This window comes from Chrysemys picta, chromosome 1 (genome assembly GCF_011386835.1).
Source record: "Chrysemys picta bellii isolate R12L10 chromosome 1, ASM1138683v2, whole genome shotgun sequence".
Lineage (NCBI taxonomy): Eukaryota > Metazoa > Chordata > Testudines > Emydidae > Chrysemys > Chrysemys picta.
In genome coordinates, this window is record NC_088791.1 from 339,564,078 (window position 1) to 339,589,533 (window position 25,456).

General features: G+C 48.9%; 1 protein-coding gene across 4 annotated transcripts in view; it reads right to left on the reverse strand.

Annotated features, from left to right (window-relative positions):
• Positions 1-25,456, reverse strand: part of TSKU (tsukushi, small leucine rich proteoglycan) — a 40,862-nt gene that overhangs the window by 14,228 nt on the left and 1,178 nt on the right. For 2 of the 4 annotated variants that reach the window (XM_065581750.1, XM_065581749.1), the window contains exon 2: positions 22,290-22,592. In XM_065581750.1, coding sequence (XP_065437822.1) covers positions 22,290-22,371 — 82 coding nt within the window. In that variant the 5' untranslated portion in view covers positions 22,372-22,592. Of the gene's footprint in view, positions 1-9,451; positions 9,610-22,289; positions 22,593-25,456 lie in introns of those variants that run through there. The other 2 variants (XM_005290544.4, XM_065581751.1) reach the window with 2 other exon arrangements.

Consider the following 25,456-nt stretch of genomic DNA (forward strand, 5'->3'; position numbering starts at 1 on the left):
TGACAAACCCTAAGGCAGCATGGTCTAGTGGATAGGGCATGCCACTGGCACTCGGGAAACCTGGGTTTTATTCTCAGCTCTGCTCCTGGCTGAGGTCATTTACCTCACCTGCCTGTTCCTTTCTTTCGCCCTTCGTCCATCTTGTCTATTTCCACTGTAAGCGCTTCAGGGAAGGTTCTGCTTCTTACTATAGGTACGCAATGCTGCCTAGCACAATGGAGGCTGAGCTCAGTTGGGGATACTTAAACCCAGTAAAAGAAAAACAAAAACGAACCCCAGATGGACTAAAAATCAATATAGGCCACTTCTTCGGAAGGGAGAGGGCCTGCACGCAGATCTGCCCAGAAATAAAAGGTGCAAATTACCACCCAGTTGTTCTGATGCAAGTCGGTGTGGAGAGCAGCCCTTCAGAGTTGCAGGGAATCAGGAAATGTAAGCAGAACCGGGGAGGGAGAGGGCGTCCGTGCCCCTTTTATCATCATGTCTCCTTAGAGAGACAAAAGTCATTCAGCTTTATGGCTTTCTCATTGTGAGAAAGCTTGTCAAGGAAACACTCTTGATCACAGCAGCGTGAGCACTTAAGGCCAGTAGTAAACTGTTCCGTTGCCTCATGTGGCGGGGAGGGGATGGGGGCCAGTTAATCACCAACTGCCTTTCATTGCCACATGCTATCCCTGAGGCCCGGAGCCAGCAGGATTTCAAAAGGGACTGTGGGATTGCCCGGGCAAGAGGGAGATCCCCAACAGTAAATGTTAAAATACATAAGAGTTTTGGAAGGGCTATAAGCCATCCTGCTTCAGGACTTAAGCCCGTCTCTAGTTATTCAGGGTGCAGAGGTAACGCTACGGACAGGCTAGCCAAGAAAACTACTGCAGCGCTTCTTGCACCTTCCTCTGCAACAGCTGTTCTTGGCTCCTGTTGGTGACAGGACTAAATGGTTCGCTGCTCTGAGCTAGTCTGGTTGCTCCTATGTAATGAAACATTCTCAAGATACGAGACAAAGAGAGCGCAAGCAGAGTGCTTGGTCTATGCTGGGAAATGATCCCGGTTCCAGCTATTGAAACCTGGCAAGGTAAGTAATCTGCCCTGTGTCATATAGTGAGTCTGTGGCAGAGGCTGGAATTAAATCCAAGTCTCCCGAGTGCCAGTCAAGTGCCTTAGCCGCAGGGTATGGAAAAGAGAGATAAGTAGGTCTGTTCGGTTTTTAAACAGCCTGTTTTCCTTTGCTCCTTCTCCCACAGCTTTATATGGTTCTATTTAAACCCTACATGAGGCTTCCCGCACCTGGCTACCCAAATGCACTCGGTCCCATTCTAATCACTCATTATGACTGTACCTCTCTGCAGCACTCCGGTTTCCAGAGACATGATATAATCTGGGTGGAATGCACTTGGTTTTATAATATGCTGCTTGTCTCTCAGAGCTGCAAGGCAAGTGCCGAGCATTAAGAGGTGGGGGAAACCCAACCAACGCTGCTACTGCACCATCCACCTTCGCAGAAATCGACGACTCAAACATATAATGCTGGATCAATCTCTGGGTTGACCTCTACCGGGAGCCGCTCGACTGTGTCGCCTCATGCAATAAGGTAGCAAAGGAAAACCACCACAACTGGATTCCACCACACCTTCGGTCACGCACACAGCCCACAGGGCAGGGCCCGGGGTTCAAAACGTGAAAGCAAAGCCAATGGAGGAATAAATATGATAGAGAGCACCTCAGTGTCTAAGAATTCACAGATACTGGCCTGGCTTTGATGGTACCATTCAGCACCCCCTTGGAAACCCTCAACTCTAAGGAAAGCTCCCACTGCCTAAGAGACCTAGCAATTAACAGGGCTGATGATGCACCACAAGTCACAGTACAGACACAGCCCCCTGAGGTGCACATCAGGATTAGCTCCCTCCCCACCCCACCCTACCCTACTCTCTGACTATAGGGGGGGAAGGCTAGCTCAGTGGTTTGAGCATTGGCCTGCTACACTCAGAGTTGTGAGTTCAATCCTTGAGGGGACCACTTAGGAATCTGGGGCAAAGTCAGTACTTAGTCCAGCTAATGAAGGTAGGGGGCTGGACTTGTGACCTTTCAAGGTCCCTTCTAGCTCTAGGAGAAGGGATAGCTCCATTTATTTAAAAAAATATATATATAAGAGGGAGGCATCTTCTATAGCAGTAGATCTCATGTGAATGACCACCAGAACGTGTTGCAAACCAAGCAGCAATGGTGGGGTCAGGGACACATGAAATATTCCCTCCCTTAAGAACTGACCCACTGGACTATAACATTGAAAGGTGCTGCCTCCCAAAGCGTAACAGCACAACATGTGCGTAAATTAGATGCAGTCAATAGCATCCAGACTGTTGGCTGCTAATAATGAACAATGGCTTATATCTACATATTGCCTTTTCACATCCCGTCCCCCCCCCCCAAAAAGGGGTGAACTGACTGTTGAAGTGTAACACCAGGAGACCCCTTCTTGCATAGCCTCCCGCCCAAATGCAGACACATCTGGAACGCACCATGGCCAGAGTTTAACAGCGCACCATAACGCTGCGTACATTTTAGGAGAGGAAGAGAAGAATGCTGTATCCAGCTGAAACTGCATGAAGACCTGAGGGAGGCAGAAAGAAATTAACCCGGGAATCCTGCAAATGAATTCCAGCGTGGATAACACCTCTGATCTTGCAGAAAGTGACACGAGATCTTAGCGGGCCACAGCATTATGTCTCATTCAAAGGGCACCGTCCCCTGCCCCCGCCCTCCAGCATCATGCTGGGGCACTGATCCAACGAGAACTTGGGGGAGGGGGATACAGTGCTACCTCTGCACACCGCTACCCTCTTCCCCACACCAGAAGCCGCCTGCTCCTCACAGCTTTAGTGCGACACAACAAAGAGATTGCAACCCTACTCTCCTGAGCTGAAATTTCTGGTGTCCTTCAGGACTGCCACAACCAGAGTAGGTTTTTGCTGTTGTTGGCGAATAATCTCTTAGCCGCATGGGGCACTCAAAGTGCAGCTGCAGATCTTCCATAGGAAGAGAGCATACATACACTCCCAGATATCATTGTTGCTAACAGCACAGCTGTAAATGAAAGGCTCCCGAAAATCCTCACATCACGACTATCCTGAGTAACGAACGCTAACAAAATCCCAGGTTTACGGCGTGGCTGGAGCCTGGTGGAATACCAATGATGCCATGCAGCTGGCTTGTCTGGAGCAAGCTGCCTACGCCCCATGAGCTGCACTGAGCAGGTTTTATAAAATGTTTATTCTGGAAAGTTTGACTGGCTTTGCTTCCCTCATCCCTCCCCCCAGTAATGACCAAGGCTTTATCGGCAGGTTACTGGCTTTTTGCTCACAATGTGTATCTTGTCTATTCCAGCCAACTTGAAACAGCAAGAGGAAGGATGGCCCAGACGTCAGGGCACTTGGGAGACCTAGGTTCAAGTCCCCACTCCACCACAGACTTCCGGCGTGACCTTGGGCAAGTCACTTAGTCTCTTTGTGCCTCTGTTCCCCAGCTGTACAACAGGAATAACAACACCGCCCTACCTCACTGGGGTGTTAGGAGAATAAATTGGTTTAAAGACAAACCCAGGAGTTTGAGGTTCTCAGATACTACGGCAATTTGGGCCGTGTAAGTACCAAAGGTTATGTCTATACAGCCAGTGGCAGCAAGTCACTGGAGCTCAGACTCTGAAATTCAACCCACTTCACAGGCTGAGACGCAACTTCAAAGTGCTGTCTGAACAGCTGTTTTAAAGCACAAACCTAAGTCTGTCAACCCAGGCTGGGAGGCGAGCGGCCGGGCAGGCTGTCTCTCATAGAATCAAAGAAAATTTAGTTAAATAAAAATAAATAAGAGAACCAGGTCAGTTTTAAGTGCGTTAAACCTCACGCATGGGTCATTGTGGATAGGAGTCTTATACAGCTTTTTCCATCCACAGATCCCAAAGCACTTTGCAAAGGAAGCAAGCAGCATTATCCCCACGGCAAACACAGGGAGCTGACCTGTGCTCTCAGACACCCATGGGATCATACCCTTAATGCAAGCTCCTGGGTCCCGACTCAGGGAAGCATCCTTGTTTAAGAATGTGCTTGGATTCCACTTAAGTCAGTGGGATTTAAGCGTGTGCTTAACTCTTAAATGTGTGCTTATGTGCCGGTCTGAACTGGGGCCCAATACAAGGAATGGGGCAAACAGTGCCCTGTTGCACTCAATGGTTTAGTGGGGCCAGAATGTGGGGAGCGCTCTCCTGGCACTGTATTTGCAAGGCCACGCTGGCAGGGGTGGGGTGATGCCAGTAGGAGCAAGGCATTGGTACTTCAGAAAATCAGGACTCCCACCCCGGTTACACTAGTGCATGCTGGGAACCATGAGCAAGCTCCCGTGGTTACCACGGCCCCCGTCCCCTCCCCACCCCATATAGTTTGTCACACTCACTTGGTGCCTCCTGTCTTGACTGTCAGCTCTTTGGATCGGGGACCTCGTCTTTGAATGTACCTGAGCAGCGGCTAACCCAACAGGGTCCCAACTGGAGCCTTCAGGCCCTGCTGCAGTACAGAGGATAAGAAACTGTCTTTAAATGGAAACTCTGCATTAAGCTGGTTCCAGCAAGATCAGTTTCTGACCCAGTTGGGCTCAGACCACACTGGCTGGCCACCTGGTAGCAGAGCCACATTTCACAAGACATGTGAGGGCCAGAGCGGGTTAGCAATCATTTTAGCTGGAGCCCTGCTTAACAATGGCCACAGACAACGGTCAGTGGAGTGCAGAGGCCTGACACAACGACCGCTTCGGGTGGTGACCCAACAGTTGAGAAGCACGGACCCAGAGGATCGAGGCCCGCAGGTCCTCGCCCAAAAGAGCTGACCACTGTACTGAACTAGCCAGCATTTCTGCAACAGGAACGAATCGGAATCATTCGTCTGTGTGTCATAGGCCCTATTCTGCTAACAACTCATGAGATTCTCCCGGAGCTCAAGTGGCAGGTGGCCCTGCTTCTTTCAGCAGGCGTCCCATATTCTCTGTTGCTAAGTCTGGGAGGGCTACGCCGTGCTGAATAATGACAGCCATGAAGTTCCAGCCCCGTCTAATAACAACACAGTAGCAAACCCATGGTAGCATGCTTTGAAGAGCACTGTTTCTCTGTTAGCTAGGCACTTCCCTCCCAGCCTAAAAACCAGGAGGCTGGTCTGTCTGAAGGATAGCAACTAAGAGAGAGGGAAAGGAGAAGAGTCAGTTAGATGTCAACACAGAGAGAGGATACAAAAAGGGGAACGAACAAGAACCCACAAGCACCACTATCAAGTATTACATACAGCCACAATCCCGGCCCAACGGTCGGCTAGGTTTCATCAATTAACCACTGCACCAACAGTCAGATTTCAGCCTGGCTCGAGGGGCACTGGGAGCAAGTTCCATAATAATAAATGTCGTTCAGTTTCGAGTTCGCAAAGGATTCCCGGTTTTGCTTTTCCTGCCTCTTTCGCGTTCATGCCGCAGATGGAAAAACCTTTAGAGCAGAAGTAGTAAGAGGAGGCAGCTCCCATTCAAGAAAGAGAATCAGCACCAGGCTAATGCCCGTATGGCATTCAGCTGCCTTTGTTTTTTTACTCTGTTTAATTCGTTAATCTTGGTGCCAAGGTTTAAAATAAAAAATTGTGGGTTTGGCCAAGGTTTATCTTCTCCCCCCAAATCTCAATGTTTGGAAGTTTCTTTTGATTGCCTGCCAAAACGCTAGCTCTGGGAAGCACCACACAGAAAACCCCTGTTCCTCTCTGATCCCAGACTCGTCCCCAGCCTTCAGAAACTCACGCAGTCAGTGGGGCTGGTATAAAAGGAATTATTGTCTTATAAAGCAAGAGACCCATCCCCACACCCCCATGCTCTTCCTCCCCCCACCCCCAACCAGCTGACTAGCAAGGAGGAGGGAGAAGAGCCTGAAAGAGGAAAGGGAATAGTTAGGGATAGAGTGAAAACTCTAAACCTCCTGAAAACTCAAATCTCACGCCTAGCTTTTCACACTGAGTGGAGATGCACTTCACATCCACATTGCCGGCACTGGCTCAAAATTACTCTCTTCATTTTAAAGCCCCTTCCTGGACTGCCTCATTCACAGGCCTCCTTTCTCTCATCTCTCTTCCCAATCATTCAGCACTGGCTTTTTCTCTGCATCCCCTCCTCCTACACTGTGTTGATGCAAGAGCTTTCTCCTCTGCAGCTCCTGCAGTCTGGAGCCCTTCCTGGATTTCCCCATCACACCAACGTCTTATCAGGATTTCTCAAGTCACCACCACCACTTTAGGCACACTCCACATTATCTTCTTCTTCATCAGCATCCGTTCATTCATCTCTCTCCAGTCTCGTATAGTGGAACACGTAATTCATTCACCATCCCAGGCATTCACACCAGTTTTGCATACTTGACACCATTACTGCCTGCTGCCCTAGGTAATTCTGCAAGGCGTATGGAGTGCAGTTTGCAAGGATGCCATGCATACAGAATTGTATTGTACAGTCTTGACAACATAATTGGTATTTAATATAACCATCGATGCCTCTCTCTCGCTCACACACACTCTTCCTGCTCCTCACCACTTATCAAACCCCTCAAAGGAATGCACGCGAGCACACACACACACAGATCATGCTCCCACATTCAAGACACTTTAAAACAAGATTTGGGAATTCTCAGGGGGTCTTGAGATTAAGGCTTGGACTCTGGGTGACCTGGGTTCAATACCAGGTTCTGCCACCGACTCCCTGTATGACTTTGGGCAAGACACTTAATCTGTACCTTGGTTCCACACACCCCCATCTGTAAAAATGGGGATAATAATGCTTCCTTTGTCTGCCCCGTCTGTTTAGACTGTGAGCTCTTCAGGGCAGGGATTATTTCTCCCTATGTAGCTTTTCAGGACTTAGTAGCATAGAATCCTTAGCAGAGATCAGAGCTCCAGGTGATAGTGTAATACAAATAAATGACAGTGATGTTGGAGATTAAAGCTAAACCAACTCTTACAGAGCTAGGGTCCCCTCCACACCCTCAGCTAGTGGAGTGCAGGAGGACAGGCTTATACTGCAAACTCTTGGAATGAGGGGGGAGGGATAGCTCAGTGGTTTGAGCATTAGCCTGCTAAACCTAGGGTTGTGACTTCAATTCTTGAGGAGGGATCTGGGGCAAAATCAGTACTTGGACCTGCTAGTGAAGGCAGGGGGCTGGACTCAACTCAATGACCTTCCAGTTCTAGGAGATAGGCTATCTTCATTTTTAAAAAAAAAAAAGGTTTTAACTGTTATGCCCTCTCCAATCACATTAGCATCTAGTGGGACAAGAGCAGCATCTTTAGAAGTTTTCACAGTTATGGGGCAGTTTGTTCATATCTTCTGCCCATATCAATGCTCACCATCACCGTGAGATCTGTAGCATCTTGAAATACTAGCACTGGATCTATGGCAGGAACTCCTACAGTGTGATTTGACTGTAACCACAGTGCTCAGCACCAATGGCGTTGTACAGCGCAGAGAGCAGTGTCCAGAAAGAGGAGCTTCCTCATGTAACTTGAGTAAATGCTGTATACAGGGTAGCATGATCCGATTTATTATAGCTGATGGCTGGGCAAATCTTTCATCTCAAGAACTCAAGCTCCCCAGCCCATACGGACAAACCAGGAGTTAGTCTGACTGTACTTGTCTTAACCACTGGAGAAGTTCCATGGCTCATTTCTTCTTGCACCAGTGGTTCTCAGCTCCATTTGCTGCCATTCAATTACATCAGGATTTTGCCCCCAAGCTAAGAGCAACATGAATAATCGATTATTGGGGCGGGGTGGGGGTACCCTGAACCCCTCCCATGCCAGGAACAATCTTAGGTATTTAGCATCTTCCCATCCTCTTTAGTTTTGCACAGCAAGTGCAATCAAATTCTCAATTCATGATTTTTCAGCCAAGCCAGTAGGATAAAGAGCGTTTTGTTCACAATCAACTGACGTGTGCTGCGGTCTAGCACATTAATAAATTTACCATGGCATGAGCTACTGATTAAGGCATTACTAATAAAAGTTGCGTGATTCTCATGACTGGTTAAAAGTTTACAAGGCGGGTGCCTTATCTATTCTCTCCCCTCTCCTCCTCGGACGGGCTGTCTGCTTTTTTTCGAGAAGACAAATCCTCTACCACTTCCCCCCACTTCCCCTCTCCAGTTTAATCCAGTTAGAGAGGCTGGAAATTCCGGGACTAGGCAGGCTGCATGCACCGGATTCGAGACCAGACCATGAGATCAACTTTATCCTTCGCTATGTGGCTTCAATCCTTCCCCCAGTGTGCATGTCTGGGCTGATCCAGGCAGATGTTAACGAGACAGTAACCTCTTAACCTGGGCGAGCACTGCCTTCGCAGCGGCTTTTTCCTCCCCTCCCCCGTCTCCTTGATCAGATCGCTGCTCTCCAAAAGTGCCTTTAAAAATGTGTCTTTGGAGCACCACTGAGCGCAGCCAGACCAGACAGCCTCCTTCCTATCCCCCTCTTCCCCTGAATCCTGCGCCTACGGGGAGAGAGCGCTGGAAGCGGGCAACCAGGGAGCAGTGTGTGAAATCAAAGCCCTGAATCTGGGCATTGGAGGCGGGCACTGATTCCAGCTGCCGATCAGATTACTTGCAACCGTGGCAATTTCAACTGCTCATCAGACAGCCACCATTCCGGGCGGGGAGACAAGGGACTACAATGCAAAGCGAGAAGGGAAATCATCACCAGAGACACATGCCTGCCACACCATCTGCTAGGGAAAACGAGACAGACGCAAAGCTGTGCAAAGCTTGTTCGGAAGTCAGGAAGCACGCCGATTTCCCTGGGACTGAAATCTCCTGCAACTCACTGCAGGGCAGGTTTCAGGCTTTGGAAACCAAATACTTCTACCCCCCCCCCCCCAAAAAAAACCCCTTATTTTATATCGCGACATCTTCCGTGTATAGACACAACCAACTCTCTGCACAAGCTTTTTTAAAAAAACCCACCAACCCCACTCCAGACAAAGTTCTCGCCCCTGGCTTGAAAGGCAGCCGCGGTGCTTATGTGCCGATCGCAACCCCAGCCCGGCGGCGGAGCAGACAGCCAACTGCCCGGCCCGGAGTTGAAGGCGATCCTTGAACGATGAAGCAGGAAAGGGTTTGGTCGGTGACTCCGGTTTCCCCAGGAAATGGAGGGCGAGCCGGCTGTGTCCCCCCCCAGGGCCGGTGGGAGCTGGGGAGAGCCCGCTGCATGGCCAGTCCGCCTGGCTCTGCAGGCGACCCCCGAGAGCGGCCGGACAGGGGACCGCGCTCCAGGCTGCCCGGTTCCCAACTCATCACAGCCCGGGGCGGGCGGGCGGGCGAGTCCCCCCCTCCAGGCGCTGCAGCGGGAGTGGAGCTGGGCAGTGCCCTGGCTGCGGGGAGCCGCGGAGAACCACTCACCTTCCCCGGAGGGAGCGGCGCCCCTGGACCAGCACCTGGGCAGAGGCGGCGGGCTGGAGGCTGGGGGTCCGGCTGCCGGCGAGAGCGAACTCCGCTTGCACCGAGTCTCCCCTGCACACACCCCTTCCTACGCCTGCTGTTCCGCCCCCCGCCCAAGCCCTGCGCCCCCCTCCCCCCGGCCACTGCACCCCCTCCTCTGCCTGCGAATCCTCGCCGCCGCCTCCGCCCCCCTCCAGCGCGCGAGCGTGAACCGCCCGGCGGCCCCCGCTGAATGGCAGCCCCACTTCCCGCTCCGGGGAGCGTCTCAAAAGTGCCCGGCTCCGCTAGGCGCGTCCAGCTCGCAGCGGCACCAGCCCGGCGAAGTTTTGCCACCAGGGAACGTCTGCAGCGCGCGCGGCGTTGCTGCACCCAGGCCGAAAGCACTGCCCCCCCCCCCGTCCCCTTCAGGCTGTTATTATTTTGGGAAGCGCGGGGAGGGATCTCGACAGATGGCTGCACACAAGGGAACATCTGGGAGCGAAGGAGGCGGAGGCGGCTGGGGCTGACTTGTGCAACTTTAGCTCCTGCAGCGCAGTACAAAGTGGAGGTGCAGAAAATGCCTTTGCCTGTGACAGCTTCTCCCTTCTTCTTGGAAAATCTCAGGGTGGTTAGTTAGGCCAGACCTTGGTCATCTTCCTTCCCATGACACCCATTCCTACATTGCCGGGGGGCACGGTCTGATTTCAATGGTGTCACCCCCAGTTTACCTGGAGAGCAGAATTGGGTCCTATCTCAGTGAGTGCCCAATCCTGCACAGCACCCAGGGTTTGCTACCATTGGCTTCAATAGGCTCGCTCTAGGCTTGCTCCAATAAGCCCTAGGCTTGCTCCAATAGCATTTGCAGCAGCTCTCCCTTTGGTTATATAATATAGACTTAGAGAGAGAGAGACCTTCTAAAAAACGTTAAAGTGTATTACCGGCACGCGAAACCTTAAATTAAAGTGAATAAATGAAGACTCGGCCCATCGCTTCTGAAAGGTTGCCTACCCCTGCCCTAAAGTATTTATCTAGTTCTAGTTACTGTAGTATCTAGGGACCTGATCCTGCTCAGACACAGGGGTATGCCCAGGTGAAGTTCATTGCAAGGTAAGGGTAGCATGTACCTAGCAATTCCTATCCCTCACTGATGTACCATAACATTTAGGTTTGATCGGGCATGACTGTTGCATTCAGTACTGTCACTGACTGCAGTGGGAGTTTTGGGTGCACAAAGACATTGAGGCTGAGTCCTTAAAATATTATAAACCAGCATAAAATAGGAAATAAATAAAATACTAAGAAATAAACATAGGGCCCGATTCTATCCATCCTAAGGTTTGCAGGATCAGATCCATTTCCTATTAATTTTCTCATGGCCAGGGAAGTAAAGGATCATTCTCTAGGCTGTACTAAGTATAGCAGCAACCAGAGATCCCCACCAAGATCAAGGCCCCGGTGTGCAAGTGATCTACCCACATTAACATGTTAAGTGGCAGAGCTGGGGCCAGAACCCAAAGGCCCCCTGGGGCATGGTTCACTAGATCACAGAGCCAGGTAGCATTAGGGGATAGCCAGCTTCCAAGTGGCAAGGGCAACTGCTTTTCCAACGATATGAAGCACATGTTGGCATGCTGTCACTGCAGCTCCGGGGTTAGTTCAGCACATATCTAAAAAAAAAAAAAAAAAAAAAACTGTTGCTTTCCCTATTTTGAAATTCTCTCACCACTGCTGGTCATTCCTGGCCCATAGAATGATCCTTCCACCTATCTACGCTGGTTTCCTGAGCCACGAAACAGTGCATCACGCTGTGAACAAAGCTGCTCCTCTAATCTCAGGTGCTAGGTGTCTTCCTCAGCTTCCTCCACCTTGTCCGGCTTTCTCCATCTCTGAAGCTCCTCCTGTGGCTGGAGAAGCTGCTGCCACTAGCACATCATCTGCTTGGTGGTCCAGCAGGAGAAGTCCCAAGACTAATTCATCCAGCTTTGAGTGTTGAAACGCGGTCTCTGCAGGTCTGAGGTTGCCAGCCTAATAGCATGAAGTACAGTGGGGTCCATGCTGGCTGACAGGAATTCAGAAATGGTGCTAGCCCACCCAGAAACGAAGTCAGGGGTGGAGTCAGATGAATCATGGTGTTTTTTAAAATTCGAATCCGCCTGGCTTCCGCTATGCATCCCACAATGCACAGCAAGAAAAATCCTAGGCTGCAGCGACGCCAAGGACCATGGGATATCCTCCGCGAACACCATGTGCTTAGTATGCAGCAAGCCACTGCCAGAGTGAAAGGGTGCACAGCTGTCCTGTGTGCATGTTGTTAGTGCGGCTGCATATTGCACATAACTGGCTGCACATCAGAAAACTGCAGATTAAGCCCCTCATGTAGACAAACCCTTAGAGACTGTGTCCCTGAGTGGGAAAAGACCTGCTTCTGCATTTCTTGCACACCCAACACTCCTGTTGCTTTTTTAGAGGAGTATTGGTGCACAAGGAATAAGAATCAGTCCCCTGCAACAGGGAAACAAATAGCAATAAAGATTCCCATTCTGTTATCTCAGATCATTTTGTTTAAACAATCAGGCTTCTGAATACATAAATTCCCCTAAAGAGTCCCAATCCCACAACCTTTATTCCAAATAACAGTCCCTACTCACACAAATAGTCACATGGATTTTAATATTAGTGAATGAACGTGGCAGGATTGGTCCCAGAGTGGGATATTGCCTGGGTAGGGACCCATATTTTTCTAATCTTTTTGTGTGTAAGGAATTGGGTGTGTCAGAGCTGGGGAATTAGGAATATCAGTTATGATCTTTTATATATTTAGGGTTTATTTTAAACATATGAAGAGAGGTGGCATGAAGGTTGAATTAGCACGTCTGGGATGGTTGCATCACTCACAAGTAAAGGGAGGGAGCCAGAAATAGTTAGGTATCAGAGGGGTAGCCGTGTTAGTCTGGATCTGTAAAAGCAGCAAAGAGTCCTGTGGCACCTTATAGACTAACGTATTGGAGCATGAGCTTTCGTGGGCGAATTGCATCCGACGAAGTGGGTATTCGCCCACGAAAGCTCATGCTCCAATACGTCTGTTAGTCTATAAGGTGCCACCGGACTCTTTGCTGCTTTTACAGAAATAGTTAGGCAGATCACCACACAGAACAGGAGAAAGGGGACCACCAGGAAGCTGGTTATGGCTCCCTGGTTCTCTAGGCCAACCTTCACCAGCCCCCCTGGCCTAAGGACTATGCTAACCTCTGCCAGCATTCCCCAGGGGACTGTACAGCGGCCAAGGACTGGTGGAACACATGGCCATTGCAATGCCCACTTCTCACACCCTGTGCTAAGACTGGATGGTTGGGGATGGTTTTATGTCGACTGAGACTTCTCCCACACTGGAGGGATTACCAACTGACCAGATCCAGCTGATACCAGAGCAACACATCTGGCCACAAATCTTTATGCCACCTCATCATGCATTCTGTGTCTGGTACAGAAAATAACTGATTTAAAAGTCACAAGGACCATTTTTCGTCTCCTCCCTGGAAAGCCAGTTGTCTTACCTACCACCTATTTATAACCAATACATTCATAATGACCTTGATCTGTCCTATACATAAAAATGCCATGGACCAGATTCTCTGTTGCATGACTCCTTTTTTGATGCTCTACATTTTTCAAAGGAGGCACTCCAATGTGAAACTGGAGTGACAGTGAAGACTATGACCTCATCCTATATCTTGGGACTTTCTGGAACTAGAGTAAGTAGTGTGGTCCTCACTGAAGGCAAACTATTGAGATTCAGGGCAGATTTGTGAGATATCAAATTTTGATCAGTCGTTGGCCCAAATACAGGATATTGCCTGTGCTGGGCTTCCTGTAGGTAGTTTTGAGGGGAAATGCCACATTTTGCAGAAAAGAGACATTTGTTTAGCAGGTTGGTTAAAAATAAAACAGTGGCTCTCTGAAGCTATGTACACATTTGTAATGTTAGAAGTATTCCCATGGGACAATGCACGGGAGGTCGTCAAAGGTGGAATTTATTTCAAGGGCTTTGCAGTGTATCACATAGATACCACCAAGTGTGTCATGTTAAGGTTACATTATTAACCCTTCCAAAGTGAGGAAGTAGAAGAGTAAAGTGCTCAAAAGCAACCTTACCTTTCTCACACTTGGTATAGGACAATATTGGCCACCAATACATATATATAATGCCAATTGTGCATGCATATTTGAGGGGATAATTAGGCCCCTCATGTACTGAATTTACATTTAGTAGCACTAGTAATTTGAAATATTCCATATTTGCATTGTGAATGAGTGAAGTTTGAGCTGAGACTTTTTTACCTTTTTATTTCTTGATTTATATCTTTGTCATTAAAGTAGATTTGTGTTTAACTCCCCTTTTTATGAAAAAAAAAAAAGACTAAAAAGGGCAATTTAAACTTTCTTCTCTCGATTGATTTCTCCATGTACGGCCACAGTTAGAGAGCCAGAAACCACAATGCCACAATGGAATTCCACAGTGAAAGTGCGGCACAACCCACTCCTACATAACTTTAACCACACGCCTTATTGGGCTTGCTGGGGGTGAAATTCTCTGGCCTGTGTTATGCAGCTGATCAGAATAGATCACAATGGTCCATTCTAGCCTTAAAATGTTTGACTAACATCAGCACAGTAACTCCTCACTTAACATTGTAGTTATGTTCCTGAAAAATGCGACTTTAAGCGAAACAATGTCAAGCGAATCCAATTTCCCCATAAGAATTAATGTAAATGGGGGGAGGGTTAGGTTCCAGGGAATTTTTTTTCATCAGACAAAAGACTATATTATATATATATATATACACACACACACAGAGTAAGTTTTAAACAAACAATTTAATACTGGTACACAGTGATGATGATTGTGAAGCTTGGTTGAGGTGGAGGAGTCAGAAGGTGGGATATTTCCCTTACTGCTAAATGATGAACTAGCAATTGGCTGAGCCCTCAAGGGTTAACTCTCTCACTCTACAAGGCAGCAGGAATGGAGGGAGGGAAGACATCGCAGACAGAGACACACACCATATGTGTGAGAGAGATGGGCATTTCCCCTTTAAGTGCACTGCCTTGTTAATTAGATCAGCTTGCTGAGACCACAGCTGCTGCAAGCTCCTTCCGGCCTGAGCCCTGGTGTGTGTCCCCTGCTCTATGGAAGATGGGGTAAACGGGGTGCAGGAGCAGGGGGGAGGGGGACACCCTGACATTAGCCCCCCTCTTCCTTCCCTCCCCCCTTCACAGCAAGCAGGAGTCTTGGGGAGCAGCTCCAAGGCAGAGGATAAGAGCAGCACATGGCAGTGGGAGGAGGGACAGCTGAACTGCAGGCAGCTGCTGCACAGGGAACTTAGGGGAGTGGGGAGCTGATGGGGGGCTGACGGTCCACCCTGGTTCCAAGCCCCCACCAGCTATCTGAAACAGGCTGCTCTTCCTGCAAGCAGTAGACAAAGCAGGTGGCTGCCAAACGATGTTAGAAGGGAGCATTGCACAACCTTAAACCAGCATGTTCCCTAATTGATCAGCAACATAACAACGAAACAACGTTAACCGGGATGACTTTAAGTGAGGAGTTACTGTATTATGTGGCTCTGCCATAGTCCTGTAAACAGTATTGTGCACTAGATTCTGAGCCCTTTGAAGAACCCACTGTAAAACTAGATTGACTCCACTGAGATCACAGGGGAAGGGTAGTGGTGTGATTAAGACAATGAAATGGAATTTAAAAGTCTGGCCCAGATCCTCAGAGGTATTTAGGTGACTAAAGCCATGTCTACATTACAGCGTATGTCAGCATAACTTATATAGCTCAGGGGTGTGAATAAACCTCCCCCTAGAGCCACATAAATTACACCTACATAAGTGCTCACGTGCACAGTGCTATTTCGGTGGGAGAGCTCACGCAGGTAGGTTTTTTATGCCGATGGAAGAGTCTTCACCAGATGTACTGCAGTGGGATAGCTCGCTGCATGTGTAGACATGGCCCATTCATTTCAATGGAGTTTTGAGGCTCTGGGCCTCTGTGCTCAACACTACGCTGTGTCACAGGCTTCCTGCGCAACCGTGGGCAAGTCCCTTAATCTGGCTGTGATTCCCGTCTCCATTTAAAGTGGGTGGCGATAAAACTGCCTTACCTGAAAGGGGTGTTGCGAATGTAAATTCACCAAGATCCTTGCACCTCTAGTTGTTATGATTCTGTGCGAGAAGGTGCGAGCGAGAAGCTCTTGTGTCGCCTCCCTTTTGCTTGTTCCCCACCTACTCACAGCAGAGTCAATACCTCATAGTTAGGAGCTAGTGTGACGCTGAATGTCTGAGTGATGTCAACCACAGTGGTTAGGGCATGGCGTAGATCTAGCCAATGTGGTTAAGCTGCAGCTAACCCCAGGTGATGGCGTAGCGGCAGGAACAGTAGATGGGTGTTGTGCTGCCTAGCTGGAATTAAGTTCAGTCACCAATATTGTGAACCCCAAGCATTCAACAACAACAAAAAACAGGAGTGGCTTAAAAACCAACAACATAATCAGCCACCATCTTTCCCCCTTATTTCTCACAAGCTTTCTTAGCACACAGAGAGATCTTTCAATAGCTAACTTCCCCTGCAGGGTCCGTGACCAGGGTATGTGTAAGGGCTTGTCTGCTTTTGTCACACTCCCAGATGCTTGCACAAAAACCGTGCATTCACTGCAAAAAGAGGTGTGTTCTTAACTCAGGTTAGCAAACAGTGAAGATACAGCAACTAAGATTAGGAGTGTGAGGAACTCCTTTAGTGGAGTTGAACTCAAACTGCTAAACCCAGTTAAAACCAAGTCGCTATGTCTTCACTCCTATATTAAGCGGAGTTAAGAACACACCTTTTTCCCCCAGCAAAGACATAGCCAATCTAATCTAACCTAATCACAGCACCCACCACCATATTATCTTGACACTTGTATGACTCAGCGTGAAGCTTTGGGGAATGCCTAAATGTTACACCACAGTTGCATTTTCTGCCCTGGCCATTCAAACTCAGGCTTGTCTGCCCAGCTAATGAGATCAGAACCCAGTCTTGTCAGCGCTCACCCATTCACCTCATTCATTATTCTTTGCATTACAGTATCAGTGTGGCCCATCCCAAACATTCATAAAATCATGAGCCAGGTCTGAAAAAAAAAAATCTTGAGCTTTTAAAAAATAACAATTTTTGAATTCCTTTTTTAATATCCCTTCAGGTTTTTGAATCTCCGGGGGGCCCCTGGGTTTTGCTTTCCAGTTTTCCTCTGCAACCATGAGAGCTAGAAACTTCTTTTTTGTTTAATGAAAGCTGGGGTTTTCATGATTCCTCGAGCAGGGCCCTCAAGAAAAATAGCAACAGTCATGAGAGTTGGCAATACTGCATTAGCCTGGAAGCCCTGAAAGAGATCATAGCCCTGTTATACCTACACAATGTAAGAGACAATCCCTGCCCCCAAAGAGTGACAGTCTAAATACAGAATGGGTGGGAGGGGAAACTAAGGCACAGATAGATGATGTGACTTGCCTAAGGTTATGCAGTAAGACAGTGGCAGAGTGAGGAGTTGAACCCAGATCTCTAGCTGAGTGCCCTGCTCACTGGCCTCCCTGCCTTTAGCCTTACTGTTTTAGGACAAGCTGATGGTGAGAGTAAGGCAACCCTGGTGTCAGCCGGTGGCCACTGATTTCCCTGTGAAAATCAGGCCTGGCTATGTTGAAGCACTGGAATGGGTTACCTAGGGAGGTGGTGGAATCTCCTTCCTTAGAGGTTTTTAAGGTCAGGCTTGACAAAGCCCTGGCTGGGATGATTTAGTTGGGAATTGGTCCTGCTTTGAGCAGGGGGTTGGACTAGATGACCTCCTGAGGTCCCTTCCAACCCTGATATTCTATGATTCTATGGTGCTGCAAGATCCAAGCCCCTGACCCCAACTCTCTGATTCTATTTTTGCTATCTACAGATCATGAGTTTTTGATTTGTATACATGGCACTAGGGTTGCCAACCCTCCAGGATTGTCCTGGAGTCTCCAGGAATTACAGATTAATCTTTCATTAAAGATTATCATGTGCTGAAGCCTCCAGGAATACGTCCAACCAAAATTGGCAGCCCAAGATCTGTTCACATCAGATTTTCAATGGACAATCAGGTTACAGTGGCAACCGCTACTGTTACTATCACCAGTGGAGCTGCAACAACAGGAGAGTTAAGAAAAAGCTGGGTGCAGACAAGGCCTATATGCGTGAGGCTTGATCACTGAATCTGCAGCCCCCCAAATAACCGCACCCCAAACAATCCCTTCATGGGCCAGCTATGGAGACTGCTGCACAACTATACATCACAGGGGCCGCTGATTCCCCCGCCCTGCATTTCAGACCTCACTTTGACCTCCCCCTCCGGAGGAACGTGCAGGTAGAGACCTGTATTTAGGAGAGTGGTTTGGTCTGATAAAGTCAAGGCAATTCAAAAGCCAACAGCAAATGGGAAAGAAAACTGTTGTGAAATTCCCAGCATGAGTCATTTTGATTTTCTCTCACCCAGTTCCCACTACAGACATACTGGCAAAAGAAGTCAGGGAGAGAACTCAGATCACATAAGCACTGCCTCTTAGTAAAAGGAACCTGGATAGCCAGGATTACAAATATATTTATTACACCCTTTAGTTGCCAAGCACAATCCAACTGAGTGTGAATAAAAATCACTGCCTTGAAGAGGTGGGAAAAATTAGTGTGAATTTTTTCACTTATGGATTTCATGCACTTCTGCACCCTCTGAAATATCGATTTTCCTCTTCTCATGACATTGCAGGAACGGAACTTTCCTATGCAATGAACAACCTGAAAACTCACAAAGTCCCTGCAAGGTTAATACTAGATTTTAAAGCCTGAAGGGACAATTGTGATCATCCAGTCTGATCGCCTCAGTAACACAGGTCACAGAATTCCTGCTGAGGAAGGAATTATTATTTCCTGCAGTGTAAGTGAACTCTATCAAGCCCAGTAACTTCTTGCTGGCCTAGAGCAGATGTTTTAGGAAAATGTCCAACCTTGATGAAAGATGAAAGGTCTTTTCCTGGAGGATTCATGTTTATAACAAAAAAATATAAACAAGTTCCTAGCAGCAGAAAAGAAAACAGAAATCTGATAGAGCCTGATCCCATAGCTCTGGGAATTGAGAAAGGTATTCTATTCCTCCACCCCCTTCTTCCCTTAGCATCTGTGGAAAGGCTAGAAGAAGCTTGGCTGATGTTAACCTCTTGGTTACCAGGTAGTGCCCTCCCCATGTCACAGCTCCTTGTACATGAAAATAACCCTCCGTGAATCCTGTAAATCGCAACCCCCCGTTCAACATTCACAAGTGGCAATTTTCAAGCTAACATGGCTTTTGTGCAAAATTTAATTGGGTGGTTTCAAATTTCCCACCATTGCTCCAGGGGCGTTGGAAATGTGTTGCAAACTTATGCACGGACAAGTCTCACTGAAAAGAAAAAATACACGTGGTGAGAATCCTTCACCCCACTCTCCTGCCGCCGCAGCCAGTCAAATGTTTATTGCACTCTGTACCTATTAGGGATGGCCTGAAACTGGGTCACTTAACTCAGTCTTGACTGATGGGCTTATATATGGTCCTTTTCCGCCTCTCGTCCTCCTCCCTACCTGTTTTCTCCTCTGGCTGCTTCTGTAGTTGAGTAATCTGAGTATAGGACTGGGAGCCAAGAGCTCCCCACTTGAGACTCATAGACTCATAGACTTTAAGGTCAGAAGGGACCATTATGATCATCTGGTCTGACCCCCTGCATGCTGCAGGCCACAAAACCCTTCCCTGGACTCTGCCGTTGAAGTCCCCAATCCTGTGTTTCAGTGACTTCAATCGGCAGAGACCCTCCTGCTAGTGATCCCTGCCCCATGCTGCGGAGGAAGGCGAAAACACTGACTCCCCCTCTGTGGCCTTGGGCAAATCACTTAAGGCCTGAACTTGCACCATGGAAATCAGTGGGAGTTTTGCCACTGACTTCAACGAGCCCAGGATGAAGGCCTTACTGCCAGCTCTTCAGAGGCGCTGAGCACCCGCAGCTCCCATTGACTTTGGCTGGAGCTGTGAATGCTCAGCCCCTCTGCAGATCATGCTATTAATCTCTCCGCCTCAGTTTCTCCTGATGTACAATGGGGAGAATAATACTTTTAGGCCTGGGTTCTAAAGCATGTGCTTCCCTGAAAGTGTTTTAGTGCTTCATTGAATCCTGGCCCAAGTACTATTATTTTCTTTTCACCAGGTTTCCTACCAGTCTCAACTTGTTAGCTCTTTGTGGGAAGTAGGGTTAGGTATTTCCTAGCCAGTCATGCAGCTCCTGCCCCGGGAGTGCAGATATGCCCTGGGTGTCTCTCACAGCTGCTGCATTGTTTTGTTATCCCTCCTGGTAAATATTGACTGTCCTTTCACCTCAGTCAATATTTACCTCTTGGGTTAATAAATATGGAGATTTATTTCAGTAAAGTCAATATGTTCTCAGCTATTGCTTAACTCCGCAATTGTTCATTACTTAGCCCTAGGGACTGAGGGGTAGGAAAACTGCGGCACAAAACATTGGCCCAATCCTGCAAACCCTGATGCATTTGAGTGCATTTACTCCTGCGAGTAGTCTCACTGAACACAGCAGCACTACTCAAGAGAGTAATTGCTAGGGTTTAAATGTTTGCAGGATCACAGCCTAAAGTTGCATTGCACCTCATCAGGAATCATCATGGCTCAGAAAAATATACACCCACAATTTTAAAAACATGTTATTTGCTTGAAAGGTCACATTCCTGTCTCTTGTACAACATACACAACTCACAGCTTTACAATGGGCCCAGGTGATAGCTATGCGTGGGACTGATAGTGCCACATCTCCCCACTGTGGGGCTTTTATACCATCCTTTGAATCATCTGGTTATAGACACTGTCTGAGACAGGAAACTGGACCAGATGGACCCTGGGTCTGAACTTGTGTGGCAGCTGCTACGTTCCTTTCCTAGAGGGGCCTCTGAACTTTATTGGGAGAGTTCCAGGGGAAAAGTGCGTGCGTGGGGCGGCAAGCCACGAGGGAGGGCGGCCTGCCAGTCGCCGTGAGGGCAGCAGTCAGGCGGCCTTCGGCGGCATGCCTGCGGGAGGTCCGCCAGTCCCGCGGCTTCGGCGGTAATTCGGCGGCAGGTACACCGAAGGCGTGGGACTGGCAGATCACCCGCAGAAACGCCGCCGAATCCGCGTGACCAGCGGACCGCCCGCAGGCGTGCCACTGAAGGTCGCCTGACTGCCGTGCTTGGGGCGGCAAAAAACATTAGAGCCGCCCCTGGCTGCAATCTAGCCTTAGAGACCACAACTCCCATGATGCTTTGGGGAAAGAGGTAGCGACTTCCTTGTGCAGGGAGAGCAGGCGGTGGACTCCATTTTTGGGAAGAGGAGTGAGATTGCTGCTGTGGAGCTCGGTCCATACCAGGAGCTGCTGCTGAGAGCCTGCAGGGGCTTTGATTGAGGGAGCCTCAGAGGCTGTTGGTGGGTTCACTGGGGTCAGAGCAGAGACTGTTGTTGTGCCTAGAGCTGACTGAGGTGGGGCTGCAGTGAGGGAACTGTGAGGAACCCCCACTGTTGTTTGGGAAAGTACTTGCAAGGGAAGGGGCCCAGCAGAGAGACTGAGTCTGAGGAGAGGCAGAGTGATCTTCCCACGAACCCGGGCCCAGAGCTGCTGGCATTTGGTGGGACCAGCTCCAATCGTCAGAGGGGTTGTGCAGCTTGCCGCCTTGGCTGGACTGATGCTCAGAACCAACAGAGTGCTGTCTCCAGCTGCAGGTCTTCCAGTGCGCCCACGCCAGCAAGTGCCTGGGACTCTGAGATCCAGAGGAGTGTGCACTGCGGGGTGGGGTGAATGGCGGCAGGGTAAATGCCAGTTACATAAGTTTCATTTATCACTGTATATTATATTTGTTAATTGATTTTATTCAACTGCCCCTGTGGATTTAAATAAGTAGTGACATTTCATCTTAGTCTCTTATACCCTGATTTTTAAGTTGTTAAGTAAAGGAGTGTTAGCTCTAATTTAAGTATATTGGATGTATATTATTTAGAATTAGTATTTGAGTTAGACCCATGCCACAGGTTATTATTAATTATTATTATTACTATTTAACGGGGTTTATTCCTGGAGGTTCCCCAGGCACGCCATTGAGTGTGTGCGGGTGCCAGCCAGGTGGAGGTACCACCAATTTTAACTTCCTTTAGGAGTAAAGGGACTGCAGCAGAGGGGTGACTAGAGGATTCCCACCTATCCAACAGCACCACTGGGATACTCAGGATCTTCTTTAATGTCAGCAACATCAGGCGCGCAGGCACAGGTGAGTGTTGCCTGTTCCCGAGTAACCCAGGGAAGAAAGGGGGGTTACACTATGTTCAGCACTTGGAGACCGAGGCTCTGATCCATTAAAGTCAATGGAAAAACTCTTATTGATTTCAGTGGGCGCTGGATCAGTCCCTGATTCAGCAATGCACTTAAGCACATGCTTAAAGTTAAGCATGTGCTTAAGTCTCATTAACTTCACTTGTGCATGTCCTTAAGTGCTCGGCTGAATAGGAATGGCCTGGATCACATGCACACATGCTTTCCTGGATCACGGCTCATAAACACCATGACATTAGTATCCTCAGGGAAAAAAAAAAGGAGGAAAAATAAAGGGCACGGCTATTTTCTGAGCTGCCAGGAGTGCAACACTGAAAACCCAGACCACATCCAAGCAGATTACGAGGGGCTAAAGCACTAACGCTGCTGCACTTACCTGCTGACAGACCCTCAGCATTAATCTGAAGAATTCGAAGTGATGGTCCAATGGCTCGAAAGTCGAAGGATGGGCCATACATCAGGGTCGCAGTCAGATGGCACGTGACCAAGATTCATCACCGAATTCGGTTCACTCGCTTCCCCTGCCTGGGCACTGACAGGGAGTGCGACGTTGCATATCCTTGGAAAGTGCCTGCTGACTTACTTCGCCCGCGGGCTACCGGTTCTTCACCTGGCTGCTATCCATGCTATCAAATGGCTGGACATGTTGTGCATACCCTGAGAGAGACCACATCTGAACCTAAGTAAAGATAGAGCGATAGATAGATATATTTTTACTCTTTTTGCTGTCCTAACTCTGAGCCAAAATGGCCCAAAGACATTTCCCCCCCCCTTTTAATTTGGAAAAATTAAATGCGCTCATGGGCTGAGACCTTGGAAGCAAGTTCCCTGCCCGCAGCAACACCATTTTTGTTGATTAAGTTATTAATCCCCAAAAGGCTGAATTTCTAAGAAAAAAGCTGACACAGACACCATGCTAGTGGCACTTGTGCATGTCATAAATGAAGATTTAACACCAAATAATGGAGGGGGGGTGGGGGAGAAAGGCAAGTGGATCTGGCTATCAGGAAAAGCTTGCTACAGGTGAGCTCTGTTAGATGATGGATTAGCCTCCGAGGGGAAGTAGTGGATGCTCCATTGCTTACACATTTAAAGTTAGATTAGACAAAGAACTGGAAATATACTATCTATCTATCTGCTTCATACTGCCCCCTTTGACAAAAATATTAATTGACTTCTATTACTGCGAGAGTGAGCCTTTGCTCTCTAAATTGATGTATCTATCTAATCGTCAGTGTATCTAGAATGTCCATCTAAGCACTAGAGGCAACATGGACAAGATGTCATAAAAGTCTTTTCCATCTCCTCTTTAAGAGACCAATGTTGATTAGACTGTGTTTCATTCATTTCCGAGCCCCCCCGGCATGCTACATGGGCTTGCATTACTTGTGGACAAACGACGATGAGTCTATTGCTCAGAGTACAACCAAATCCCATGGACTGTCATCATAACAACATCGTATGGGCCAGCAACTGAGCTGTGTTCCTCTGAGGTTTAAACACACAGATTTTTTCACCCAGTGGTAAGAACAATATTTTCAGAGAAGCCATTTTTTTTTAAAGTGAGCTCAAAGCGTAATTACCCAATAAAGTGCTTAGGGAAATAGGGTTCCTGAATTCTTGGCTTTGTTAGGCAAGCTAGTTATTAAAGTTTAACAAATGACACCAATATTCTATTTCAGCAAGTCTGCGTCAGCTGCCATAGCTGTCCACTCCCACAGCCCTTTGAGAGTGCATGTCCCACTGAGATCAGTGGGAGTTTTTCCTGCCATGGGACTGCAAAACTGAGCCCTGGTGCAAAAATCAGTGTGGAACTAAGAATATGAAAACCCATTTCTACATATGCACAAAATATTGGGGAAGACAAAGTGCAGACCTGGCCCAATGGTGCCCTGTGGAAAAAAATACACCATGCTGCCGCCCCCGTCTCTTTAATAAGGTGGCGGTGCCCTGCTCAGCTCAAGATGAAGCAATGCATGCTGGGAGTCGTAAAGCCTCCATTGGCCACACCACCATATTAAAGTGACAGTGGCAGCAATGCGATCATTTTATATCAATTACAAATAGGTCTTCGGGCTCCTGATAAGTTGCTACTGTGACCCTTGGTTGGGCAAAGTGTGAGCATCAGTGATATCAGGGATGAAACATGGACTAGAGCCACCCTAGGTTACTCTGGCATCACCTGGGATCAGTGCCTTGATTTGGACCCTCTTTTATATTACAATAGCACCTGCTTGTCTAACAGTAGCACCCAGAAGCCGCAACCGAGATCTTGGTGCCACTGTATTAGGTGCTGTACAAACACACAGTAGAAGACAGTAGGGTGACCAGATATCCCAATTTGATAGGGACAGTCCTGATATTCGGGCCTTTGTCTTATATAGGTGCCTATTGCCCCACCATTCCCTGTCCCGGTTTTTCACAATTTCTACACCTTAAAAGACAGTCCCTGCCCCACAGAGCTTACAATTTCCATAGACCCAGACAGAGGGCAAGAGAAGCATTGGAGGCACAGAGGGGAAAGTGACTTGCCCAAGGTCACCCAGCAGGTCAGTGGCAGAGCCAGAAATTGAACTCAGGTCTCCTGCTGTGTTTATACAGTACCTAATAGGAGGGGGCCCCACAATCTTGGTTAGGGCCCTAAAGGTGCTACAAACAAACAACAACAATCATAACAACTCTGAACGGATGGGTCACACAAGGCCGATGAATGACTTACATCCAATTTAAGCCCTCTTTGGGTTGACCAAATCCATGGGCGGCGGGTATAAGAGGCCAGGAGGCGGCGCATCTCCCTTTGGAGGTGTGCCAGCCTGCTTCCTTTGGAGCACTGGCCCCACCTCAGCTCCACCCCGAGGCCCTGCTCCCACTTGTCCTCTTCCCCTGTGGCTCCTCTTCCCATCCCTGCTCTGCCTCTTCCCCCGAGGCCCTCCACACCCGCTGTTCGCTCCTCAGAGGAGGGGGCAGAGAGGAGCAAGAGGCAGGCCTGGGGGGCCTCAAGGGAGGGGGCAAAGAGGCGTGGGCGGGGAGGTCTCAGGGGAGGGGGTGAAGAGGTGCAAGCAGCGGGCGGGGGGCCTCAGGGGAAGGGGCCAAGCAGGAGCAGGGCCTGGGGTGGAGCTAGGGTTGTCAACTTTCTAATCACACAGAACCGAACATGCCCTGCCCCTTCTCTGAGGCCCCACCCCCACTCTTCCATCCCCCTCCCTCTGTAGCTTGCTCTCCCCCACTCTTATTCACTTTCACTGAGCTGGGGCAGGGGGTTGGGGTGTGGGAGGGGGTGAAGGCTCTGGCTGGGGGTGTGGGCTCTGGGGTGGGGCTGGGAATGAGGGGTTTGGGGTGCAGCATGGGACTTAGGGCTGGGGCAGGAGGTTGGAGTGCAGGAGGGAGCTCAGGGCAGGGGTTGGGGTGCAGGCTCTGGGAGGGAGTTAGGTGCCGGAGGGGGTTCTGACCTGGGGCAGGGTGTTGGGGTGCATGTGGGGGTTCAGGCTCCACCCAGGTGGTGCTTACTCACGTGGCTCCCGGTCACTGGCGCAGCAGGGCTAA